General features: G+C 48.4%; 1 protein-coding gene across 5 annotated transcripts in view; it reads right to left on the reverse strand.

The window, feature by feature from the left end:
* Window positions 1-21,173, reverse strand: part of Vav1 (vav guanine nucleotide exchange factor 1) — a 48,328-nt gene that overhangs the window by 11,759 nt on the left and 15,396 nt on the right. For 2 of the 5 annotated variants that reach the window (XM_035445426.1, XM_027416780.2), the window contains 22 exons: window positions 19,662-19,778; window positions 19,134-19,192; window positions 18,975-19,043; window positions 18,429-18,537; window positions 18,245-18,340; window positions 16,643-16,711; window positions 16,371-16,474; window positions 15,603-15,702; window positions 14,303-14,398; window positions 13,663-13,731; window positions 13,436-13,522; window positions 13,262-13,347; window positions 12,361-12,493; window positions 10,410-10,519; window positions 9,473-9,574; window positions 9,031-9,128; window positions 8,920-8,942; window positions 8,706-8,751; window positions 8,145-8,281; window positions 7,251-7,316; window positions 4,408-4,439; window positions 1,432-1,548 (listed from right to left, as the gene is read on the reverse strand). In XM_035445426.1, coding sequence (XP_035301317.1) covers window positions 1,432-1,548; window positions 4,408-4,439; window positions 7,251-7,316; window positions 8,145-8,281; window positions 8,706-8,751; window positions 8,920-8,942; window positions 9,031-9,128; window positions 9,473-9,574; window positions 10,410-10,519; window positions 12,361-12,493; window positions 13,262-13,347; window positions 13,436-13,522; window positions 13,663-13,731; window positions 14,303-14,398; window positions 15,603-15,702; window positions 16,371-16,474; window positions 16,643-16,711; window positions 18,245-18,340; window positions 18,429-18,537; window positions 18,975-19,043; window positions 19,134-19,192; window positions 19,662-19,778 — 1,925 coding nt within the window. The remainder of the gene's footprint in view (window positions 1-1,431; window positions 1,549-4,407; window positions 4,440-7,250; window positions 7,317-8,144; window positions 8,282-8,705; window positions 8,752-8,919; window positions 8,943-9,030; window positions 9,129-9,472; window positions 9,575-10,409; window positions 10,520-12,360; window positions 12,494-13,261; window positions 13,348-13,435; window positions 13,523-13,662; window positions 13,732-14,302; window positions 14,399-15,602; window positions 15,703-16,370; window positions 16,475-16,642; window positions 16,712-18,244; window positions 18,341-18,428; window positions 18,538-18,974; window positions 19,044-19,133; window positions 19,193-19,661; window positions 19,779-21,173) is intronic. The other 3 variants (XM_035445427.1, XM_035445425.1, XM_035445428.1) reach the window with 3 other exon arrangements.

Here is a 21,173-nt window from a genome sequence, read left to right on the forward strand (position 1 = left end):
GGGGGAGCAGAGGCAGATGGGTCCCCAGAGTTCACTGGCCAGCCAGCATAGCCTATTCTCAGTGAAAAATAATGCTTCAAAACTCAAGGTAGAGCCAGGACATAGTAGCAAACTGTAATCCCAGGACTCGGGAGGAAGGGGTAGGTGGATCTCTAGAGGCCAGCCTGGTCTACAGAGTGAGTTCTGGGACAGTTAGGACTACACAGAGAAACCCTGTCTCAAGTGGGGAACCTCAAGGTGGAGATGTTGATGGATCAATGCATAAAGACTGTTTCCACAAGCCTAACATCGTGAGTTCAATCCCTATGACTTGCATGGTAGAAGGAGAGACCTGACTCCTGAAATTGTCATCACCCACCATATGCATACTGTGGCACACATGCACTCACACACACAAATAAATAAATAAGTGTATTTTTTAATTTCTTAAAAATACTTGACATCGACCAGGCGTTGGTGGCGCACGCCTTTAATCCCAGCACTCGGGAGGCAGAGGCAGGTGGATCTCTGTGAGTTCCAGGCCAGCATGGTCTCCAGAGCAAGTGCCAGGATAGGCTCCAAAGCTACACAGAGAAATCCTGTCTCAAAAAACAAAAAAAAAAAAAAATACTTGACATCGGTCTGCAGCCTCCACATGTGGGCACATGGGTAAATGCCCACATACATGTCCACAAACAATAAATAATGCAAGTAAGTCCACAAACAATAAATAATGCAAGTAAAAGACACAATTCAATGGTGGGAAGTAAGTTAGTACAGTATGGAGATCAGGAGATCTGTCATGAGGCAGCTAGGTTTTATATTCCAAGGACAGGAGGTCAGCATATCCATGTGATACCAACAAGACTGTGTTCACTGCAGAACTGTCAACAACACCCAGGACACAGAATCAACTGAAGTGTCTGTAGATGAAGAAACTGTGATAGACACACGCAGTGAAATATCATCTGGCCATCGAAAGGATGGCACGCTGTCATTTACAACATGGAGGAAGTGGTGGATGGTATGAAGCGGAATTAGGCAGACACAGGAAGACAAATATACCACAAATACACCAATACCACAGCTTCTAACACTAAAAGTGTTGGCCTCAAATAGAGGCAAAAAAAAAAAAAAAAAAAGCAAGGGGAGGGGAAACGAAGAGCAGACAAGGTAAGGGGAAGAAGAGGCTTGGCAGAAAGCAGTAGTTCAATAAAAGGTGCGTGTGGACACTGTACACTTTTATACTGTAAAAGCCTAGACATCCTTGTCAAGCCCAAGAAGAAGCAGGATCAGAGAAGGAAGAGCCCAGATCAGAAGGGCGTGGTCAAAGAGGGAGGAGCCCAGGTCAGAGGGGTGTGATTATGGAAAAAGAAGCCCAGGTCAGAGGGGGTCTGATTAGAGGAGGAGGAGCCCGGGTCAGAGGGGCGTGGTCAGGGAGGGAGAAGTTACTTAATGCTGATGGCGAATTCCTCTGTATCTTTCACCCTCTGCCGCACCAGGTAGGTCCCGTCAGAGCGGTTGATGAGGATGCCCTCGGCTCCTGCTCTCTCCATGGGACCCGCATACCTGCAGGGACACACCTGAGTTAGTCATGCCAAGGGGTGTAGGGCTGGGGTTCTGCTCAGGTTCCTGGAATTTGGCCCTTTGCTTTGACGGACTTTTTCCTGAGCTCACTCTAGACACTCATCTCTGTGAGCACCAGGGTAGAAACCCAGTGAGGTGTCAGCCTCATATGCAAAGGTTAAGGAAAAGGCTGTCGAGAGGGCTCAGAGGTAAAGGAGCTTGCCGCTAAGCCTCAGGACTTGGGTTCAATCCAGGGGATCCACTGAATGAAACCAGAACCAACTCCCACAAGTTGTCCTTTGACCTATACACACACGGACACACGCACATACACACACGCACACATGCACACACACATGCATACACACACACAAAACACTCACACACCTGCACAATAAGTGTAAAAAAAAACATTTAAGTAAAGGGAAGCCCTAATATAAATTAATAGTATTTGATGCGATGTTTAAAAAAACAGGAAAATGAAGTCAACTGAAAAAGGAATGAAGCCACACCAGGCTCAGTGTAAGAACCAGACACCAAAGGCCACACATCGGGGGACTCCTCATGGGAAATGTCCACAGCAGAAGCCTCCAGAGACAGGGAGCAAATCTATAGGTGCTGGGCTGGTCAGGAGGATCCCTCCTGTAGGAATGGGACTGGGGAATGGGTAGAAGGTTCTGGAGCTAGGGGCAATGGCTACAGTCCATTCTAAATGCACTAAAACATACTGAATACCAATGTAAGTATGAGTATATTGTGATGTTTTCATGCCCTTTGGATCTCTTTATTACTGTTATTTTGGATACACATGTAAACGTAAATATATTGTGATACGATGTATCTGTGTGCTTTGAATTTCTTTATTGCTGTTAATGCTGCATGTGGAGGTTGGCATCAGTCCTAGCCTCCCTCCAGGGACACAAAGGTTTGTTTTGTTCCCTGAACTCGGTCCCCCAGCTTAGCAGCCAGCGCTTTTATCCACTGAGCTGTTTCACGAGCCATGTCTGTCTCATTGCATAACAGATGCTGAAGTATCCATGTTTATATGCGTAACTACATGAAGAGTGTATTATGATGATATGTGCAGCATGAATAATACAGTTATATGTAATGTATAGTCACACATATATAACTGCATTTTATATATTGTGGGTATATACATAATGTAACCTACGTCTATATAATCGCATCATCACCACCACCGTCATCACCACCACCGTCATCACCACCACCGTCATCACCATCACCGTCATCACCATCACCGTCATCACCATCACCTTCATCACCATCACCTTCATCACCATCACCGTCATCACCATCACCGTCATCACCATCACCTTCATCACCATCACCTTCATCACCATCACCGTCATCACCATCACCGTCATCACCACCACCTTCATCACCACCACCTTCATCACCATCACCGTCATCACCATCACCTTCATCACCATCACCGTCATCACCACCACCGTCATCACCACCACCGTCATCACCACCACCATCATCACCACCACCTTCATCACCATCACCTTCATCACCATCACCATCATCACCATCACCTTCATCACCATCACCGTCATCACCATCACCTTCATCACCATCACCTTCATCACCATCACCGTCATCACCATCACCGTCATCACCATCACCTTCATCACCATCACCGTCATCACCATCACCGTCATCACCATCACCTTCATCACCATCACCGTCATCACCACCACCTTCATCACCACCACCGTCATCACCATCACCGTCATCACCATCACCTTCATCACCATCACCGTCATCACCATCACCTTCATCACCATCACCATCATCACCATCACCTTCATCACCATCACCATCATCACCATCACCTTCATCACCATCACCATCATCACCATCACCTTCATCACCATCACCATCATCACCATCACCTTCATCACCATCACCGTCATCACCATCACCTTCATCACCATCACCGTCATCACCATCACCGTCATCACCATCACCGTCATCACCATCACCTTCATCACCATCACCATCATCACCATCACCGTCATCACCATCACCGTCATCACCATCACCGTCATCACCACCACCGTCATCACCATCACCATCATCACCATCACCATCATCATCATCACCTTCATCACCATCACCATCATCACCATCACCTTCATCACCATCACCGTCATCACCATCACCGTCATCACCATCACCGTCATCACCATCACCTTCATCACCATCACCGTCATCACCATCACCGTCATCACCATCACCATCATCACCATCACCATCATCACCACCACCGTCATCACCATCACCATCATCACCATCACCTTCATCACCATCACCATCATCATCATCACCGTCATCACCATCACCTTCATCACCATCACCGTCATCACCATCACCGTCACTATCATCTCCACTACTGTCACCATCACTCTCTCCGGAACTACCATCACCACTATCACATTCACCACAATCATACTCTCCTCTCTACCATCATCACCACCATCACCATCACCAGCAGCAGCAGCAGCAATACCATTCTCCTTACCACCATCACTGTCACCACCAGCATCATCTCCATCATCACCACCATCACCACCATCATCATCATCATCATCATCACCAGCATCACCACCACCACCATCATGGCCATCACTGTGACTTTCATAATTGCCCAGTCACCTTCCTTTCCCGGTCCCTCCCCAGCAACTCTTAGATCAGGGTAAACTCAGAAGTGCTTGGGATCCAAATAATAAATTATTGATTATTCTGAAAGCCTCCATTTTCAGTCTCAGTCCCACACAAATACACAACCACCACCACCACCATTCTAAAATAAGGAAACATAATTGTACTCACCAGATGTGCATAGACAGGTCCTGAGGAGGGCCCTGAGAACACAGACAAAATCCCGGACTCAGAGAAGAAGCCCTTGCCTGGAAGACTTGACACCCCCACTCATATCCACTCCACTAGCATCTGCTGAATGAGTACCATGTTCCAGGCACTGTGCTCTGCATGGGAAAACAACCCTAGGACCCACTTGGCTTCCCTCGTGTCTGTACATCATATGCAATGCGCATATATTAACCTCAAGCCAAATGTGATAGCTACCTTTCCAGCAAGACCCAAACTAGAATCACTAGGAAGACAGTCTCAAGGAAGGACCATGTAGATCAGCTGCCATGGATGTGTGTCTGGGAGAGATTTTCTTAGTTATGTTAACTGATGTAGGAAAACCAGCCCACTGTGGGCGGATCATTCCATAGACAGTGGTCCTGAACCACATAAGAGAGGATAAACTGAGCTGAGCACAAGCAAGTGAGCAGGTGACAATGCACATGGTCATTTTTCTCTGATCTTGACTGTTAATGTAATGTGAGCAGCTGTTGGAAGTTCCTGGATTGTCTTCTATAATGATTGGCTGTAACCTGGAATCATAAGCTGATTTCTTCCTCAAGTTGCTTTCTGTCAAGGTTATTTTATCACAGCAACAGAAATAAAACTAGGACATCAGGAATGGTATTTATTTCCTTCAATGATGGGCAAAATCCACACACGATGAGAGAGTAGGAGCAAGAAATCCTGGAGGAAAGGGTGGAAATAACAAGACTGAGGAGCAGGTGGGAGGGAGAGAGGTAGGGCTGAAGGAGGGAGAGAGGGAGGGAGTGGTGAAAACAGTCAAACAGCATGACACACACATATGACGATGGCTTTATGAAGTCCATGGCTGCACACAATGAATATTCACCACCATCATCACATTATATTCAAGAAAGATTTCCTGACCTGTGTAGATAATAGAAATCATGCCTTCCTGCAATGGTGGGTAGGCAGGTGACAGGTGGACCCATCATGGCTATGTAGATAGAGAAAAAGGACAGTGCTTCCTAGTCAAGCTGTCCATCACTCAACTACATTCTCAACTTCAAATGATGTATATTTGTGTTATTATTAAGGATATATTGGGAATGATGGGGTTCAGGACCTTGTACACAAAAAGCAAGCACTCTAACCCCTAACTATGTCTCAGCCCCTCACTAGGGGATTCAGATCAAGGGCTCCACCCCTGACTGTAGTCAGACATTTCTCTCCCACCTGCCTGTTCCCAAATACCTGGCAGCCACTTCCCAAATAATTGACTTGAGGATTAATATAAATTATAAATGCTCAGCTGATAGCTCAGGCTTATTACCAGCTGATTCTTACACTTAAATTAACCCATAATACTTAGCCACGTGCCTTGGTACCTTCTGTCAGTATGGCATTCTCGTCTTGCTTCCTCTGCATCTGCTGGCAACTCTTGACCCAGCCCTTCTCCCTCCCTTCATCCTTAGTTTGGTCACCCCGCCTATACTTCTTCCCTGGCTACTGGAAATCAGCATTTTATTATATCAATTCAAGTGACAAATCTTTAGAGTGTACAAGAGGATTATTCCACAACATTTCTTCCTTTTGTCTAATTAGTTTATTTGGGACCAGGCTCTCAAGACAAAAGGAAAGCTCTGCCTCTGTTTAACCTGACCACACCCCCAGCCCCTCACTGGGGCATTCTAGGCAGGGGCTCCACCCTGACCATTCCCTAGACCTTAAGATGATCAATAAGTATTGCCCAATTAGGAAGGAATGATGGAGTTTGAAACTCACAACAAAATTTGACACTAGAGAAAAATTCACACAGAGGGCATATATATGTGGCATGAAAGTAAAGAGGAGCTTTTCAGTAAGAGGATGGGGAACAGGAAGAGGGGGAGAAAGTGAATGTGAACAGAAGACAAGGCTATAAACATAAAACTGTCATTAGGAAGCCCATTGTTTTGATGTTAACTGGAAGTTAATTTAGGGCCAGCAAGAGTCAGTGAGTAAAGGTTCTGGCCCCCAGATCTGACCCCAAGTTCAAACCCCAGGGGAGACATGGCTTCCACAAGTCGTCCTTTGAGCTCCACATGTAATGTACACACACAGGATAAACGAGTGTGGCATAAAGCATTTTCAAGGTGAATCAAAACTACTGAACTTGAAGGATCTGCCCCTGGTAGATGAAGCAAGCTCCAGTAAATGGCCTCACACCATTGGGCAGCACAAACTGGACTCTGGGTTATGTTTAAAAGAAAAAAACAAAAAGAACACAAAGTTGCTTGGGATGAGAGTGGGACTGAGAGGAACTAAGGGGATGAATGGTGGGTGAATATGATCAGAATATATTATATGCATGTACAAAATGCTCCAAGAATTGATTTTTAATTGTATTTTTAGAAGAAAAAGACAAAATAATGATGAACAAGGACCCCCCCAAGGAGGAAATGACATATCTGTCCATCAGGAGCATAGCCAGGAAGAAGGGGGCTACGATACCTCACATTACTCGGTTCAGTGTTTGGGAAAGAAGTCAGGGATTGGCCCACTTTCTGGGCCTCTGCCTGCCCCATACAGCACTCCAAGAAAAATGCAAGTTGTTTCAAAGGAAAAGCAAGAAGCTTCCACAATCAGCAATGACATGCTGATTCCAAGGTGGCTCAGTGGAGCAGACAAAGCCTGGGTTTAGCATGGTGTGACCTGCCATGATGAACAAAACGGGTAGGGACGTGACAGAAACATGGATGATCCATGAGGGAGTCTCAAGGTTATCTCCCTGGTTAGCCATGTCTTCCAGGCCGCTATCTGAACCCTTGACCCTCACAATCCAAAACTGAGGCACTCACGTGGACATAGGGACGCACTCTGTTACAGGGGAACCAGCCGACTTCATTGGTAGCAGTATTTCTTCCCTAAAGATTCAGGAGACAAAAGCATGAGCAGAATTTATAAGTATCCATCTGCATGTGTGTGTGTGTGTGTGTGTGTGTGTGTGTGTGTGTGTGTGTGTGAGAGAGAGAGAGAGAGAGAGAGAGAGAGAGAGAGAGAGAGAGAGAGACTATGCATTCACCTGCATGCATACATCCATTTCTCCTCTCGAAGGATGCTAAGTTTAGTCATCTCTCACTCACCATGAGGAACTAGTGACATGTTTCAGAGGTAGAGGCCTGCCTAGAATCCCCAAGTAAGGGGCTGGGGTGTGGTCAGGGGTAGAGCCCCCACCTAAAATCCCCCAGTGAGGGGCTGGAAGTATGGTCAGGAGGGGAGTCACTGCCTAGAATTCCCCAGTGAGGGGCTGGGAGTGTAGTCAGGGGTGGAGCCACTACCTGGAATCCCCCAGTGAGAGGCTAGCATATGACTCAGCAGATAAAGTTGCTTAGCACTCTTGAGGCCCTGAGATCCATCCCAGCACCACAAGATAAAAAATCGCATCCATAGAATTAAAGAAATTGTAGTGGCCTTTAGAGCTGCCAAAGAGTACCAGGCTCCCGGGAAGGTGGCCATCCCTGAGTATCTCCACTCACATACCGGTCCCACAGAGACCCATCCAGAACCTCATGAGACTGTGACCCCACTCCCTCAGATTCCCCACACCCATAACGATGACCTTATCTACACTTGTACTCCGTAGGAAGCATCTCAAGGGCCTCATGAGGTCGCATACCGACCCCTCCATGTCACTTGTACTTATAACTTCACACTCCTGCCTTGCCCCGGGCTCCTACAGCCACAGTCCATACCTCCCACCAGTTGTGTTCAGCCTCGGCCTTAGTGAGCTCCACAATGTCCCCAGGGTTGAGCCGCAAAAAAGTTCCAAAGGCTCCAGGTGGGGGAGGGATCCCATAGTACTCCTGAAACACTTCCATCTTAGGCAGACCTGGAGGTAGAAGGAGATGGAACAGCATGGCTGATGGAACACTCAAAGCCGCATCTAAGATGGAAAAGACTGATAATGCCAAGTGGTGATGAAGGCAATTAGAAACTAGAAGCCAAGTTAAGCAGCATCTACTTAAGTGTGTCTACCCTGGATCCCAGCAATCCCACTGCAGTGTACATACTAGGCATTTACACAGGGCTGCCTAAAAGTACAGCCACCCCTAGAATTCCCAAGTGAGGGGCTGGGGGTCTGGTCGGGGTGGAGCCCCGCCGAGAATCGCCCTTTGAGAGTCTGGGGACCTTGTCAGGAGTAGAAGCCCCTCCTAGTTCACCCAGTGAGCAGCTGGAGGTGTGGTCAGAATGGAGCCCCTCCCTCTCCTGGAGCAGCACCCAGTTGCCTCCTTCATAGCACTCTGCACACTCACCCAGTTCATTCCTTTTCTTTTCCTGGGCCCTTCGATGTAGCTTGTCCTGGAGGGAGAGATGAGGAAAGTAGGCACCTGTTCCCAGCGAGATGATTCCTAAGCCCTTCACCGTCCTTGACCAGCCAAGGATGGGTGATGCCCATTTCTAGCGTCTCCGGTTCCTCTCTCATGAGCATCTATGATTTCCCAAGCACAGAGAGAAATCGGATCTTACCTTCTTCACAGTTCCTGAGAAATCTGCAGAAGGGAAAAATCCATAGTTCAGAAGGAAAATTCCCCCCCACCGAGAAGCAAGCCCACCTCCCTCGCATTGACCTAGAAATACCTTGCCCATGGCGGCCACATGGAGGCACTCTCCCCAGACACTCCTTGTGGGCAGGTGCCCTGCACCTATGACAGCGATATCCCTGATAGAATGTGCCTCTGGAATGCAGGAGAAATAAAGGGGAGTGATGGGGTGTTACTGGTACCCTAACCACCAACGCATGTCCTTTGAAAGAAAGCAAAGGCTGAGTGTGGTGATACACACCTGTCATCCCAGCATTGGAAAGATGAAGCAGATGGTACATCCAAGTCTAGCCTGGGCTACAGAGGGAAGCACTCTCCAAAAGAAGGATGAGAGGGAAGAGGAGAAGGGAGACAGGTGGAAGAAGAGTAACAGATCATAGTAGGGCTTCCCTTCTCTGGAGCAGGTGACCAGTGAGGGGTCTCTGTCAACGGAGGAAAGTCTGCACAAGCCCAAGGCTTAGGATCTCCCACATACCCACCTGAGTAACATCTGGCAGGCCTTGCAGGAAGTGGTCTCCTCAAAGGAGAACATCTGAAAGTCATGCCCATTGGCTGTGGCATTCTCTGGGTAGATGTTGGAGCTGGAGAAAGAAATTGGAAGCAAAGAACCAATGTGTCACCCTGTACATGGACAAAGAGCATTCTACAGAATAAAGGTATTACAGTAAATCTTGGCATCCATGCATGGATGTTTGAACTGCATCCACCTTCAACATAGAGAGGAAGGGACCAAAGGCTAGGAGAAGAGTGGGGAGTGGTGGCTAAATGGGTACAGATTCTCCTTTGAGGGAGATGAAAGGGTGTTGAGCTTAGAGGTGATAATTACATGTGTCAAATGCATTAAGTGCCAGGGAATTGTAGCTATGAGATGTTTGGGGTTTTGTTATGTAACTTTCACCTCAATAGAATGAAGAGCAGGTGGAGGAAGAGAAAGAGGCAGAAAGAGAAACAAATGTAAAAATGGGTGGAAACTTGTACATGGAGGGAGAAACAGAGGATGGAAGAAGAGAAAGTAGGGAATGAAGGAAAAGGTAGAGAAGAAACACAATGAGGTGTTGCATTTTTTTTAAAGATTTTATTTATTTATTATGTATACAACATTCTGCTTCCATGTCTATCTGCACACCAGAAGAGGGCACCAGATCTCATAACGGATGGTTGTGAGCCACCATGTGGTTGCTGGGAATTGAACTCAGGACCTCTGGAAGAGCAGTCAGTGCTCTTAACCTCTGAGCCATCTCTCCAGCCCAGAGGTGTTGCATTTTTTGTCCTTCTGTTTTTAGTTTGTTGTTGCTATTGTTTTAAGGTTTTTGTCCTTATGTTTTGGGTTTTCTGTTTTGTTTTGTTTTTAGTTTATTGTTGCTGTTGTTTTTGCAGTGTGAAAATTGAAGCCAGCAACAGGAGAAGGGGACTCACATGGCCATTTCAAACTGCTCCATCCACTTCTTCTTCAGCTCCCTAGTCTTGAAGAACAGCTCATAGCCCTGGGCACCTTGATCCTCAATCAGAAGGAACATATGGCTCCACTGTATGTAGAGAAACAGATCTCAGATTGACCACATCCCACCTGAACCTCATCCCCCAGGGTAATAAATCACTCCTGCTGCTGGACACGTGCATGGGTGTGTTCACACAGGGCCATCTAGTCCATCCAAACACACATCCACAAACCCAGAAGCCACACACAGCCTTCTCCAAGGGATAGAGTGAAGAGAGGAGGGAGGAGAGAGAGGAAAGGAAGAGAGGGCTGATCAAAGAGGGAGATTTCAACTCTGTTACGGAATATTATTTTAACTGGGCAAAGGTGTGTTACATTTGTTTATGCTGTATTTGTTTAATGATGTATGGATGTGTGTTTAGTTATGTAAAGATGTGTTGCTGTTTCACCTTGCCTGCCTAAGGCACCTAACTGGTCTAATAAAGAGCTGAATGGCCAATGGCTAGGCAGAAGAAAGGATAGGCAGAGCTGGCAGGCAGAGACAATAAATAGAAAGAGAAATCAAGACTAGAGAGAAAGAGGAATGAGAGAAGAAGAGAGGAAAGAATGAAGTAGATACTTGGGACCAAAGCCAGGCAGCCATTGCCAAACAGACAAAAAGACAGCAAGCAAGAAAAGGTAAAATGCCCCAAGGCAAAACATACATAAAGAGAAAAAGTTTTACTTAAAAGAACTAGCTAGAAACGAGATAAACTAAAGCCAAGCATTCAAAATGAATAATAAGCCTCCGTGTCATGATTTAGGAGCTGGTTGGTGGCACAAAAGAAAAGGCCTGGTATACAACTCAAACATCATGTCCACACTCTGACCAATGGAACCTTGTAAACAGCCCACCTCCCTCCCTCCAACAACCATCACTGTCTGGAGCCCTGCATTACTTTCTTTGTAGAATCTATTCCTTTTTTATCCTTAATTCCTACCATGTAAGTGTAATGGCAGAGGGGACAATGCCTGGATTTTTTGCTTTTTTGTTGTTGTTGTTTGTTTTTTGTTTTGTCTTTTGAGGTTTTTGATTCTAGTTTGTAGTTGCTATTGTTTTTGCGGTATAGAAACTGAGCCCAGGGCTTCCTGCAATCATTCAACCACTGAGCTCATCCTAAAATTCTTTTTTACTTTTTATTTTGAGATAGGGTCTCACTAAGTTGCTCAGACTGGCTTTGAACTCACTCTGCAAACCAGGTGGGACTTGAATTTGGAGTCCTCCACCCTCAAGTAGCTAAGATTACAAGCCTGCACCACCAAGCACCACCATATCTGTTTCAACCTTAGTACCTAGAAGAGTGTTGGGTTGGGGCAATGGCTCAGTCAATAAAATGAGTTCAAAGCCCAGAATCTACATTAAAAAATCAGGAGTGGCCAAATGGTGGCGGTGCACACTTTTAATCCCAGCATTTGGGAGACAAAGGCAGGCAGATCTCTGTGAATTCAAGGCCAGCCTTGTCTAAAGAGTGAGTTCCAGGACAGCCAGGGCTGTTACACAGAGAAACCCCATCTCAAAAGTAAATAAATAAATAAAGTGTGTGTGTATGTGTGTGTGTGTGTGTGTGTGTGTGTTTGTAGCAGGAGTGATGTCATGTGCTTGTGCTTGTAATCCCAGAGGTAAGGAAGCAGAGATGGGTGACTCAGTCTCTCTGGTCAGCCAGTCCAGCCTAAGGGGCAAGTCCCAGGTTCAGTGAAGAAAAGAGGGAAAGGGCAGCTTCTGAGGAATGACACCTGAGCTTGCCTCTGCACAACAACTCACACACAAAATAGAACTTTTAAATGAAAAAATTAAAGAGCAAGTAGATAGATACTCTCTCTCGCACCCACACGTGGGCAACCCCAAGGCCAAGTAAGTGCCCCAGCGCGAGTCCTGGTGACAGAGCTCACCTTCTTGTTGTCTCGCTCCCCAGAGGAGTCATCCCGAACTTGGAAGCTGTGCAGGTTCACTGAGACCTTGAGGTCGTAGGAGTCCCCACGGCGCTTACAGATGAGCAGCGCTTTGTCCAGCAGGAAAGCATATCTGCAAGCCTCTATCCAGGTCAGGGGCCCGAGTCTGACCCCTTTCAGCGCCCCCCCCCCATTTCCCGGTCCTCTCCCAGAAGTGGAGTCTCACCGTGACCTTGACCAACTCAGTCAAGTTCAACTGTGCATCCTAATGTTGCCCACATGACCGGGGTTGAGTTAGGGCAGCCCTGTCCGACTTAGCTCAACCGCATATCCATCAAGGCTTCTCCCCGTTACAGTTAAGGTGACTCCACCAACCTTTCCATCTACGAATCAGCCCCACCACCACCATTTGACCCAGGCTCCTCTCCAAATCTAGGCACTTCACCACACGACTGTTCGATAACCTGGCCCCACCAAGAATCCTTCGGGTATCTTGGCTCCACTCATCTGTCTCTCTAGGCATCTAGCCACGCCCCCTTGCCAGACTTTACCCGGGAATCATGTTGACCCTACCTACTTGCCTGTCTAAATATCTGGCCTCATGTAGGCATGTTGTCTCTTGACTTTAATTACAGCACTCAGGAGGCAGAGGCAGGTGGATCTCCGTGAGTTCAAGGCCAGCCAGAGCTACCTAGTGAGACCCTCTCTCGCAAATGAGAGACCCTGTCCCCACACAGGTTCACCTCCAATCTATGTTGACTCCGCCCACCTATCTAGAAATCAGATACTTACTGCTCAAGCCTCGTCCCAGATTCAAGTTGACTCCGCTCCACCTTCCACCTAAGCACTGGCCCCGCCCACAACCTCTGCTCCTCCCTTGGTTTAAGTTGGCTCCACCCACCTGTCTGTCTTGGAGCGACGTTCCACTGATGCAATCTTGAGCTCACCGTCAATCTTAGGCCGGCCATAGTTGGCCAGAGACTGGTCCTGCACAGTAGGTACAGTGGAGTTTAACCACAGGTCCCCAGAAGAAGATCAGCACCCTGCCCATGGGCCCCTTGACTCCACCTCTCACCAGGTTCTCGATGGACAGCTGGAAGTTTGTGATCTGTCTCAGGGTCTCGTTGTCCCTCTTGACCTCATTCACACACTGTGCCAAGTCCTGCGGGAGGGAAACAGTAAGACAGGCTTTCTTGCCTATACCCCTAGCCCAATCCCTTCCAGTAGAGGATCAGCCCCCATCGAGAGACAGAGAGGTTGCTGCCAGCTTGGGTACCCAACCAACATCACCCAATCCCTCACCCTCATGGCGTCCAAGGCCAACCGCAAGTTCTCCTTTTCTGTAGCATCCTGTGTGTGTTTCACTAGCTCCTGTGTGGACCAAAGAGTCAGATGTCACCTGGGCCTGTCCCTATCCCCCAGAAGAACTTCCAACTGATATTGAGCCACCAGGTCCTCCTAGAGGTTGGGGCATGACCCAAAAGCTGATGCATACAACCCTCAAAGCAAGCCCTCCCCTATCCTCTTGGCACAGCTTAGGATGTTGTAATAATTCATTTTAATTGTCATGTTGACAGTCGAGAGTCACCTGGGAAGAGTCTGAGTGAGCGACTGTCTAGATGGGGTTGGCCTGTGGGCGTCAAGTAGGGGGAGACCGGAAAACAGGTCTCTTGCGAGTGGACCTGTGTTAGTATGGAGATTGTGCCATGCACAAAAGAGGGAGCACGGATTTGGTTGGCTCTGCACTTGACTGTGGATGTGGTTATAGCTGCTTCCAGTTCCTGCCTTGACTTCCCAAGATGGTAGACTCTAGCCTGGAAAGTGAGCTGACTAAGCACTTTCTGCCTTATGGTTGCTTTTGTCTGGGCGTTCTTATCTCAGCAAGAGAAAGGAGGCTAGACAGCACCCAGCCACAGCCAGCGACCCCGCCTTGTGCTGGCACCTGAAGGAGGAGGTGGTATTTCAGGACCCGCTGCATGGGCACCATCAGCAGATCCCGCAGGGTGAATCGGCCGTTGTTGGCTCTTTGAGAACATTCCTGGCAGGGCAGAAAATGGAGCATCATGGGAACCAGATAGATGCAGGGAGGAGAGAGGAGGAAAGGGGAGAAGGGGGAGGCAGAGGAGAAGGAGACTGGGCAGGGGAGGGGAAGCGGGGTACAGACAAACAGACAACAGTCTGTAGAGGGCTTGCCATATCAGCACACAGAACTGAAGCTCATCCCCAGAGCCCACAGTTAAAACAAATAAAATGAAATAAGCTGTGCATGCTGGTGTAGACAGCTGTGAGCTCGTGCTGGGGAGGCAGAGACAGATTGCCCCCTGGTGCTCAATGCCAGTCAGCCTAACCAAACGAGCAAGCTGCAGGTCCCAGTGAGAGACCCTGTCTGAAAAGCAAGGTGCAGGGGCTGGTGAGATGGCTCAGCAGGTAAAGAGGCTTGCCACCAAACCTGACAATCTGAGTTCAATCCCTGGCACACACACCCCTCCCCCCACCCCCCACCCCCGGCATGCTGTGCGCACAGAGAGAGTAAATAAACAAATGTAAAAGAGGACTGGAGAGATGGCTCGGTGGTTAAGGGCACTGGCTGCTCTTGCAGTGGACCCACACAGCACCCACATTCTCAGCGCCCACACTGAGACTCACACCATCCGTTAACTCCAGTTCCAGGGGATCTGATGCCATCTCCTGGCATCCACAGGCACTGCCCTGCAAGTGGTGCCCATGGACATACACGCAGGCAAAACTCACATATGCATAAAAACAGAAAAAAGTTGAAAATAAAGGTGGAATGTGATAGGGGAAGATGCCCAGTGTTGACTTCTGGCTACTACATGAGCATGAACACGTGTGCACATGCATACGCACGCTTTGAATAGATACATATCTGAGTAGCTTTCCATCCCCGTGCCTTTCACCACAGCCCAACCAATCAGTGAGCGTCGGGGTTAGGGAGAGACTGTGTCTCAAAATATAAGATGGAGAGAAGTATAATGGAGGGCACCAAGTACCAACCAATACACACACACACACACACACACACACACACACACACACACACACGCACACACACACACACACACTCCCACATGCACGCACGCACGGATGAACAGACACACATGCATGTGCACATCCCATGCACAAAAGATTGTAAACTGCAAAGTGGACCCAACTCCACCTGTCCCCTGCTCCCCAAGACCCATGAAACAGAGGGGGAGCCCTCAAGGGTAGCACAGCCCTACCTCCAGCTTCATCTGCACATCCTCCCTCGCTGTGGCCACTTGATCCAAGTGCTTGCTGGCCGACTCCACCTGACTGCAGTAACGGCCATAAACAAGGAACCTGTGGGCCAGGATGAAACACCATGGAAGGGCGAGTATAAGGTCAGGGATATCTATGCATACATTCTGGCCTCATTCATCCCAAATGCACAACCCTGAGCCACAGTTTCCCCACCTGAAACTCGGGCCAGGCAACAGTGCCTCCCAGAGGGTTACTATAACCGTGAACAGCAGACAGAGTACAGCTGACGCTCTTACCAGACTGTCGCATGCAGTCTGTGACCAATGGTTGCTGACTTAACAAACAATTATTAAGCACCAACTGTGTGTCAGCCCCTGTGCTAAGCACTTTATACAATGGTTTATTCAATCCTCACTGTAACCCTGAACATGCCAAATCATAGATGAGAAAGCAGTAGCAGAAGTAAAAATTAAACAAGAGCTGGGAAAGCCGGCTGCAGTGTGGCTCAGGGGTGGAGTACTTGTCTAGAATCCCCAAGTGAGGGACTGGGGTGTGGCTCAGTGGTGGAGCCCCTGTCAAGAATCCCTGAGTAAGGGGCTAGGGGCATGGTCAGGAATAGAGGCCCCACCTGGAATCCCCCAAGTCCTGGATTCACTCAGCCTATATCCCTCTCTCAATGAAGAACCCTGCCCAGTGTTCTCTAATGTCTCTCATGCCACCACTCTGGCATGACTGTGACCTCCATGGTCTGGCCAACCATGTCTCACCTCTCCTTATACTTGATGAAGACCTGGTACAGCATGGCTGCTCCCGGGGCAGCCAGGGCATCCTTCAGCTCCTTCAGGAAGTGGGTGTGCACGGAAAGCAGCTCCTACCCCAAGGGAAAGAGGAAGGAAGAGATGGGGCTAGAGCCTGGGCACAGACACAGACAGATCACACGAGAGGAAAGAGTTGCATACATGCTCCAGAGCAGATCAGAGACAGTAGGAGATTATCTCCTTGGAAAGAGGAAAAGAGGTCTGAGGACCTGCTGGCTCACCTCGATGTTGACAAAGATGGTCTCGATCTCTTGAGGCTTGAGGAATCTTTGTAAGGGCTTCATGAAGTGCTGAGGAGAGCCAAGAGAGAGTAAGACGAAGAGGACCCTCTATCCAACTCACCCAGAGGGACAGAAAAAGGATGAGGGTGGGGCACACAGACAGCTAGGGGCTGAGAAACAGACACAGAAAGAGAGCAATAAGACAGACAGAAACAGCAAGGAAGAAAAAGACAGACTGACAGAGATAGAGACAGAAACAGAGATACTACAGAAAGATACAGATACTAACATAGAGATAGAATAGAGGCAGAGATGCAAAGAGAGGGGGCATTGTGGAGAGACAGTTAAAGAATGACAGAGAAATAGAGATGGGCAGAATCAGAGAATTAGAAATTAAGATGCAAGCAAAAGAAAGACAGATTAAAAAAAAAAAAAGAAAGAGACAGAGATACAAAAGAAATGGGGTCCCAGGCATGGTGACACATGCCGGCTATGCCACTGCTTCAAGGCCAGCTGGGCTACATAGTAAGCATATATCTCAAAACAAGAAACTGAGGGATGAAGAGATGACTCAGTGGTCTTGCAAAGGACCCAGTTCAATTCCCAGCACCTACATGGTTGTTCTCAAACTCTGTAACTCCAGTTCTAGGGGATCTGATGCCCTCTTCTAACCTCTCCAGGCCCCAGACCCTCACACGGTGCCCATACATGTATGCAGGTAAAACACTCACACTTAAAATGAATAAGTTCAATGTTAAAAAATTAAAGGAGTCGGGCATTGGTGGCGCACGCCTTTAATCCCAGCACTGGGGAGGCAGAGGCAGGTGGATCTCTGTGAGTTCAAGGCCAGCCTGGTCTACAAGAGCGAGTTCCAGGACAACCTCCAAAGCAATACAGAGAAACCCTGTCTCAAAAAAAAAAAAAAAAAAAGAAAAGAAAAGAAAAGAAACTTAAAGGAGAATCAAGAGAAAGGGAATCTCCATACAAAAAATGTCTCTGACTTTCCCAAAGCAGAGTTACCACCTATCATTCCAAAATGGACACCATCGAAGTCCACCAATAAGTAACAGACCCAGTATGGTCCTTCCATGTGCTAGAATACTACTCCACAATGAACAGGCTCTGGCACACGTGATAGGATCCCAAGGGCATTTCGATGAGTGGCAGAACCAGACACAGAACAAGACCACACACAGTGTGGGGCTCTCAACAGAAAAAGTCCAGAAGAGAGGAATCCAGAGACAGAAAGTGGATTCGTGGGTCTGAGGGTTGGGGAGAATGGAAAATTGGAAGATGACAGCTGAGGTATACAGTGTGTCTGTCCAGAACAGTAGCATGTTCTGTGATTAGATGTGGCATTGGATGCCCAATCACTGGATTTAACAACTGGGCTGCCTGTTAAGTGTATTTATCCATCTCTATTAAGCTGGGGTTTTTTAAACAATGGAGCCAGGTGTGGTGGCACATGCTTGTCATCCCAGCACTCTGGAAGCTGAGGCAGGAGAATTGTAAGTTTAAGGGCAGCCTGGACTACACAGGAAGACTCCCCTGTGAGGAGGAAGAGAGGAGACACCCCTGGCAGGGACAGTGGGCGCAGCACACCTGATGGATAGAGCCCAGCGTGTCTGTGTACTTCTCTTCAGTCTGCTGGATCTCCCTCAGGCAGCAGCAGCGCTTGTCATACTCAGTCATCTTGGGCTGTGAACGGAGACCACAGAGGCTGGTGAAGCGTTCTGCAGCTGTCCCCACCCTTCCCACCTGCCCAGCCCTTCCCAGACCAACGCACCGGCGTGGACACTGATTCCGAGCGCATGAGGTCCTCATAGATCTCATCCCCCTCTGCCTCCTCATTCTCCACGCAGTCATAAAGGTCCTCATCTTCCTCAGCAGTGTCACTGGGGGACAGATTCAGGTAGTGTCCCCAAGCCAGGGACCATCAGACCCCTTCAGAATCAGAGCTGAATTCACAATGCCCCTAAGTCCTTCAGTGTGTCCCCTCAGACTCCGGGACAGACACATGTCCTTTCAGACCCTGGGACAGATTCCTGTCCCTCTGACCCGGGGACAGATCCATGACCCTCAGACCCCAGGACAGATCCATGTCCTTTCAGACCCCGGGACAGATCCATGTCACCTCAGACTCTGGGACAAATCCATGTCCTTCAGACCCCCGGGACAGATCCATGCCCTTCAGACTCTGGGACAGATCCATGCCCCTCAGACTCTGGGACAAATCCATGTCCTTCAGACCCCGGGACAGATCCACGTCACCTCAGGCTCCAATCTTCACTGTGTCCCACAAACCCTGCACATATCAGGCCCCAATACTCACTCAATCTGGTCTGAAAGACCACTGTAGATATCTTCATCGCCCATGGCGCTGTCGTCTGTTGGGAAGGGCCTGGGGGACAGAAAGGTATAAGCAGGGCAGTGGGACAATGGGCAGGAGCTTCAAGGAGGCCCCAGACCCACAGTCCTGACTGCTACTCACATGATTCCTTTGTTCTGTGCAATGGGTGTCCATGACAGAGCAGACAGGGTGTAGATGACCTGCGATAAGGGTATAGCTGCTCAAAACCCCCCTCCAGACTCACCCACCCCTCAGGCTCCCAGCATGGAAGCTATCCCTTGAGACTTTGGGAAGCATAGCTTGGCATCTCCCCTGAGTCCCTTCACTGCAAACAAAACCTCCCCACTATCGGGTCCACATGATCACTCAGGCAGAGCAAGGCAATAATTTGTTACATGGGAGTGATTGGGGGACCGGAGAGGCAGAACCACTCAGATCACACAGGAAGCAAGTGGGCAGATCCTTGAACTCATCCTACATGCACCAAGCCCATGCTTCGGGCAACATCCTGGAAGGCCAACCTGGCTCACCCAGTGGGCACACACACACACACACACAGACACACACACACACACACACACACACACACACACACACACACACACACACACACAGGTAGTAATGGAAGCAAATTAAGGTCCAATCTAGGGCACTGGGAATCCAACTCACCTTTCCAAAGTCCTGTACATCAAAGAGGTCGAAGGCCTCAAAGAGTTCACTGCGCTTGAGGCCGAACTTCTCACAGCAGGTAGACAGGAAGGTTCGGATGTTCTTAAGACAAAGGAACTATAGGGAAGAGAAATGAGGCTAGGGACACGCCATGGCATGTGTGCATACAGACAGACAGACACACATACACATACACACACACACACACAGGCAAACCAGAAAATACAGATAAAAATTAAATCCATTTGTAAATAAAAATAAAATAGGGCCAACAGAATGGCTCAGCAGGTGAAATGTACTTGCTGTGCAATCCCGAGGGCCTGAGCTCAAGCTCCAGAAACCACACAAAGACAGAGGAGAGTATAGATCCACAAAGCTGTCCTTTGACCTTCATACATGTACTGTGGCCCATGCATGCACAGCCACACCCACAATGACAATGATAATAATAATAATAACAAACAAAGACTGTGCCAGCCTTGAATTCCCTATGTAGCCCCGGCTATCATTACATAATCCTCCTGCCTCCAGGTAGTAATGAGAGCCTGGATGCGTCACCATTCACAGCTAGCAAATGTTATATTCTTATTACACATATTTACGTGTAAACAAGTCCACACTGGAGGTCAGAGGACAGTTTGTAGGAGTTGGTTCCTCCCTTCCACCATGTGGGTTCAGGGGATCAAATCAGATCATCGGGGTTAGTGGCAAGCTAACTTACCCCTGAGCCACCTAGCTGGGCCCTGAAAATGTTTTTAAAATAAAATGTTTGCCAAAATCCTAGAGCAAGCTCAAGGGGTGGTGGTGGGACTTATCAGCAGTTGCATCAGGCAGGGAGGGTGGGGATAGACTCAGAAAGGCACAAAGGATGGACACATTCTTTATCTCGGGAAGGATGTGGGCTGCAGGAGGGCTTGCAGTAACGAGAAGTGATTGTGTGGAGAAACCAAAGACTTGAGCGTCTTATAGGAAAATTGGACTCTGAGCTAAGAAAAAAAAACTGAGTGCTCAGCCCTAAATGAGACATCTACATTAACCCATCCCAGCCGAGGCTCAGGGAATGCCATGGTGGGGTTGGAGGGTGGAAAGACCATGAGAACCAGAGGATGGGGAGCAATGTTGTGTGATGGTGTCTGCTGGGTGTGACACAGGAGTCACTTGGGAACTGACTGCAATTGTGGGTGCCTGCATGCTATCAAGCCAGCCTGACCCCAGCACAGACTGGTAGATGACCTAAGCCCCACCTCTGCTAAGGAGCTTGGCATTCTGGAGTGAGAGAATCATTCTTTACTGAGGTATGGTCATTAGTGGGATTCCTGGGCTCCAGTGGATGCCTCACACATGGGCAGCACTAACCAGGTATAGCGGATTATAAAAACAGCATATAGTTGGGAGGAAATGTATTGGATGGGATATAGTAGGAGTAGGAAGCGCTGATGGAGGTGTGATCATATCTCATTGTACCCATTTTTAAAATCCTCAAGAATCAGGGCTGGAGAGATGATCAGTGGC

This window comes from Cricetulus griseus, chromosome 5 (genome assembly GCF_003668045.3).
Source record: "Cricetulus griseus strain 17A/GY chromosome 5, alternate assembly CriGri-PICRH-1.0, whole genome shotgun sequence".
Classification (NCBI taxonomy): domain Eukaryota; kingdom Metazoa; phylum Chordata; class Mammalia; order Rodentia; family Cricetidae; genus Cricetulus; species Cricetulus griseus.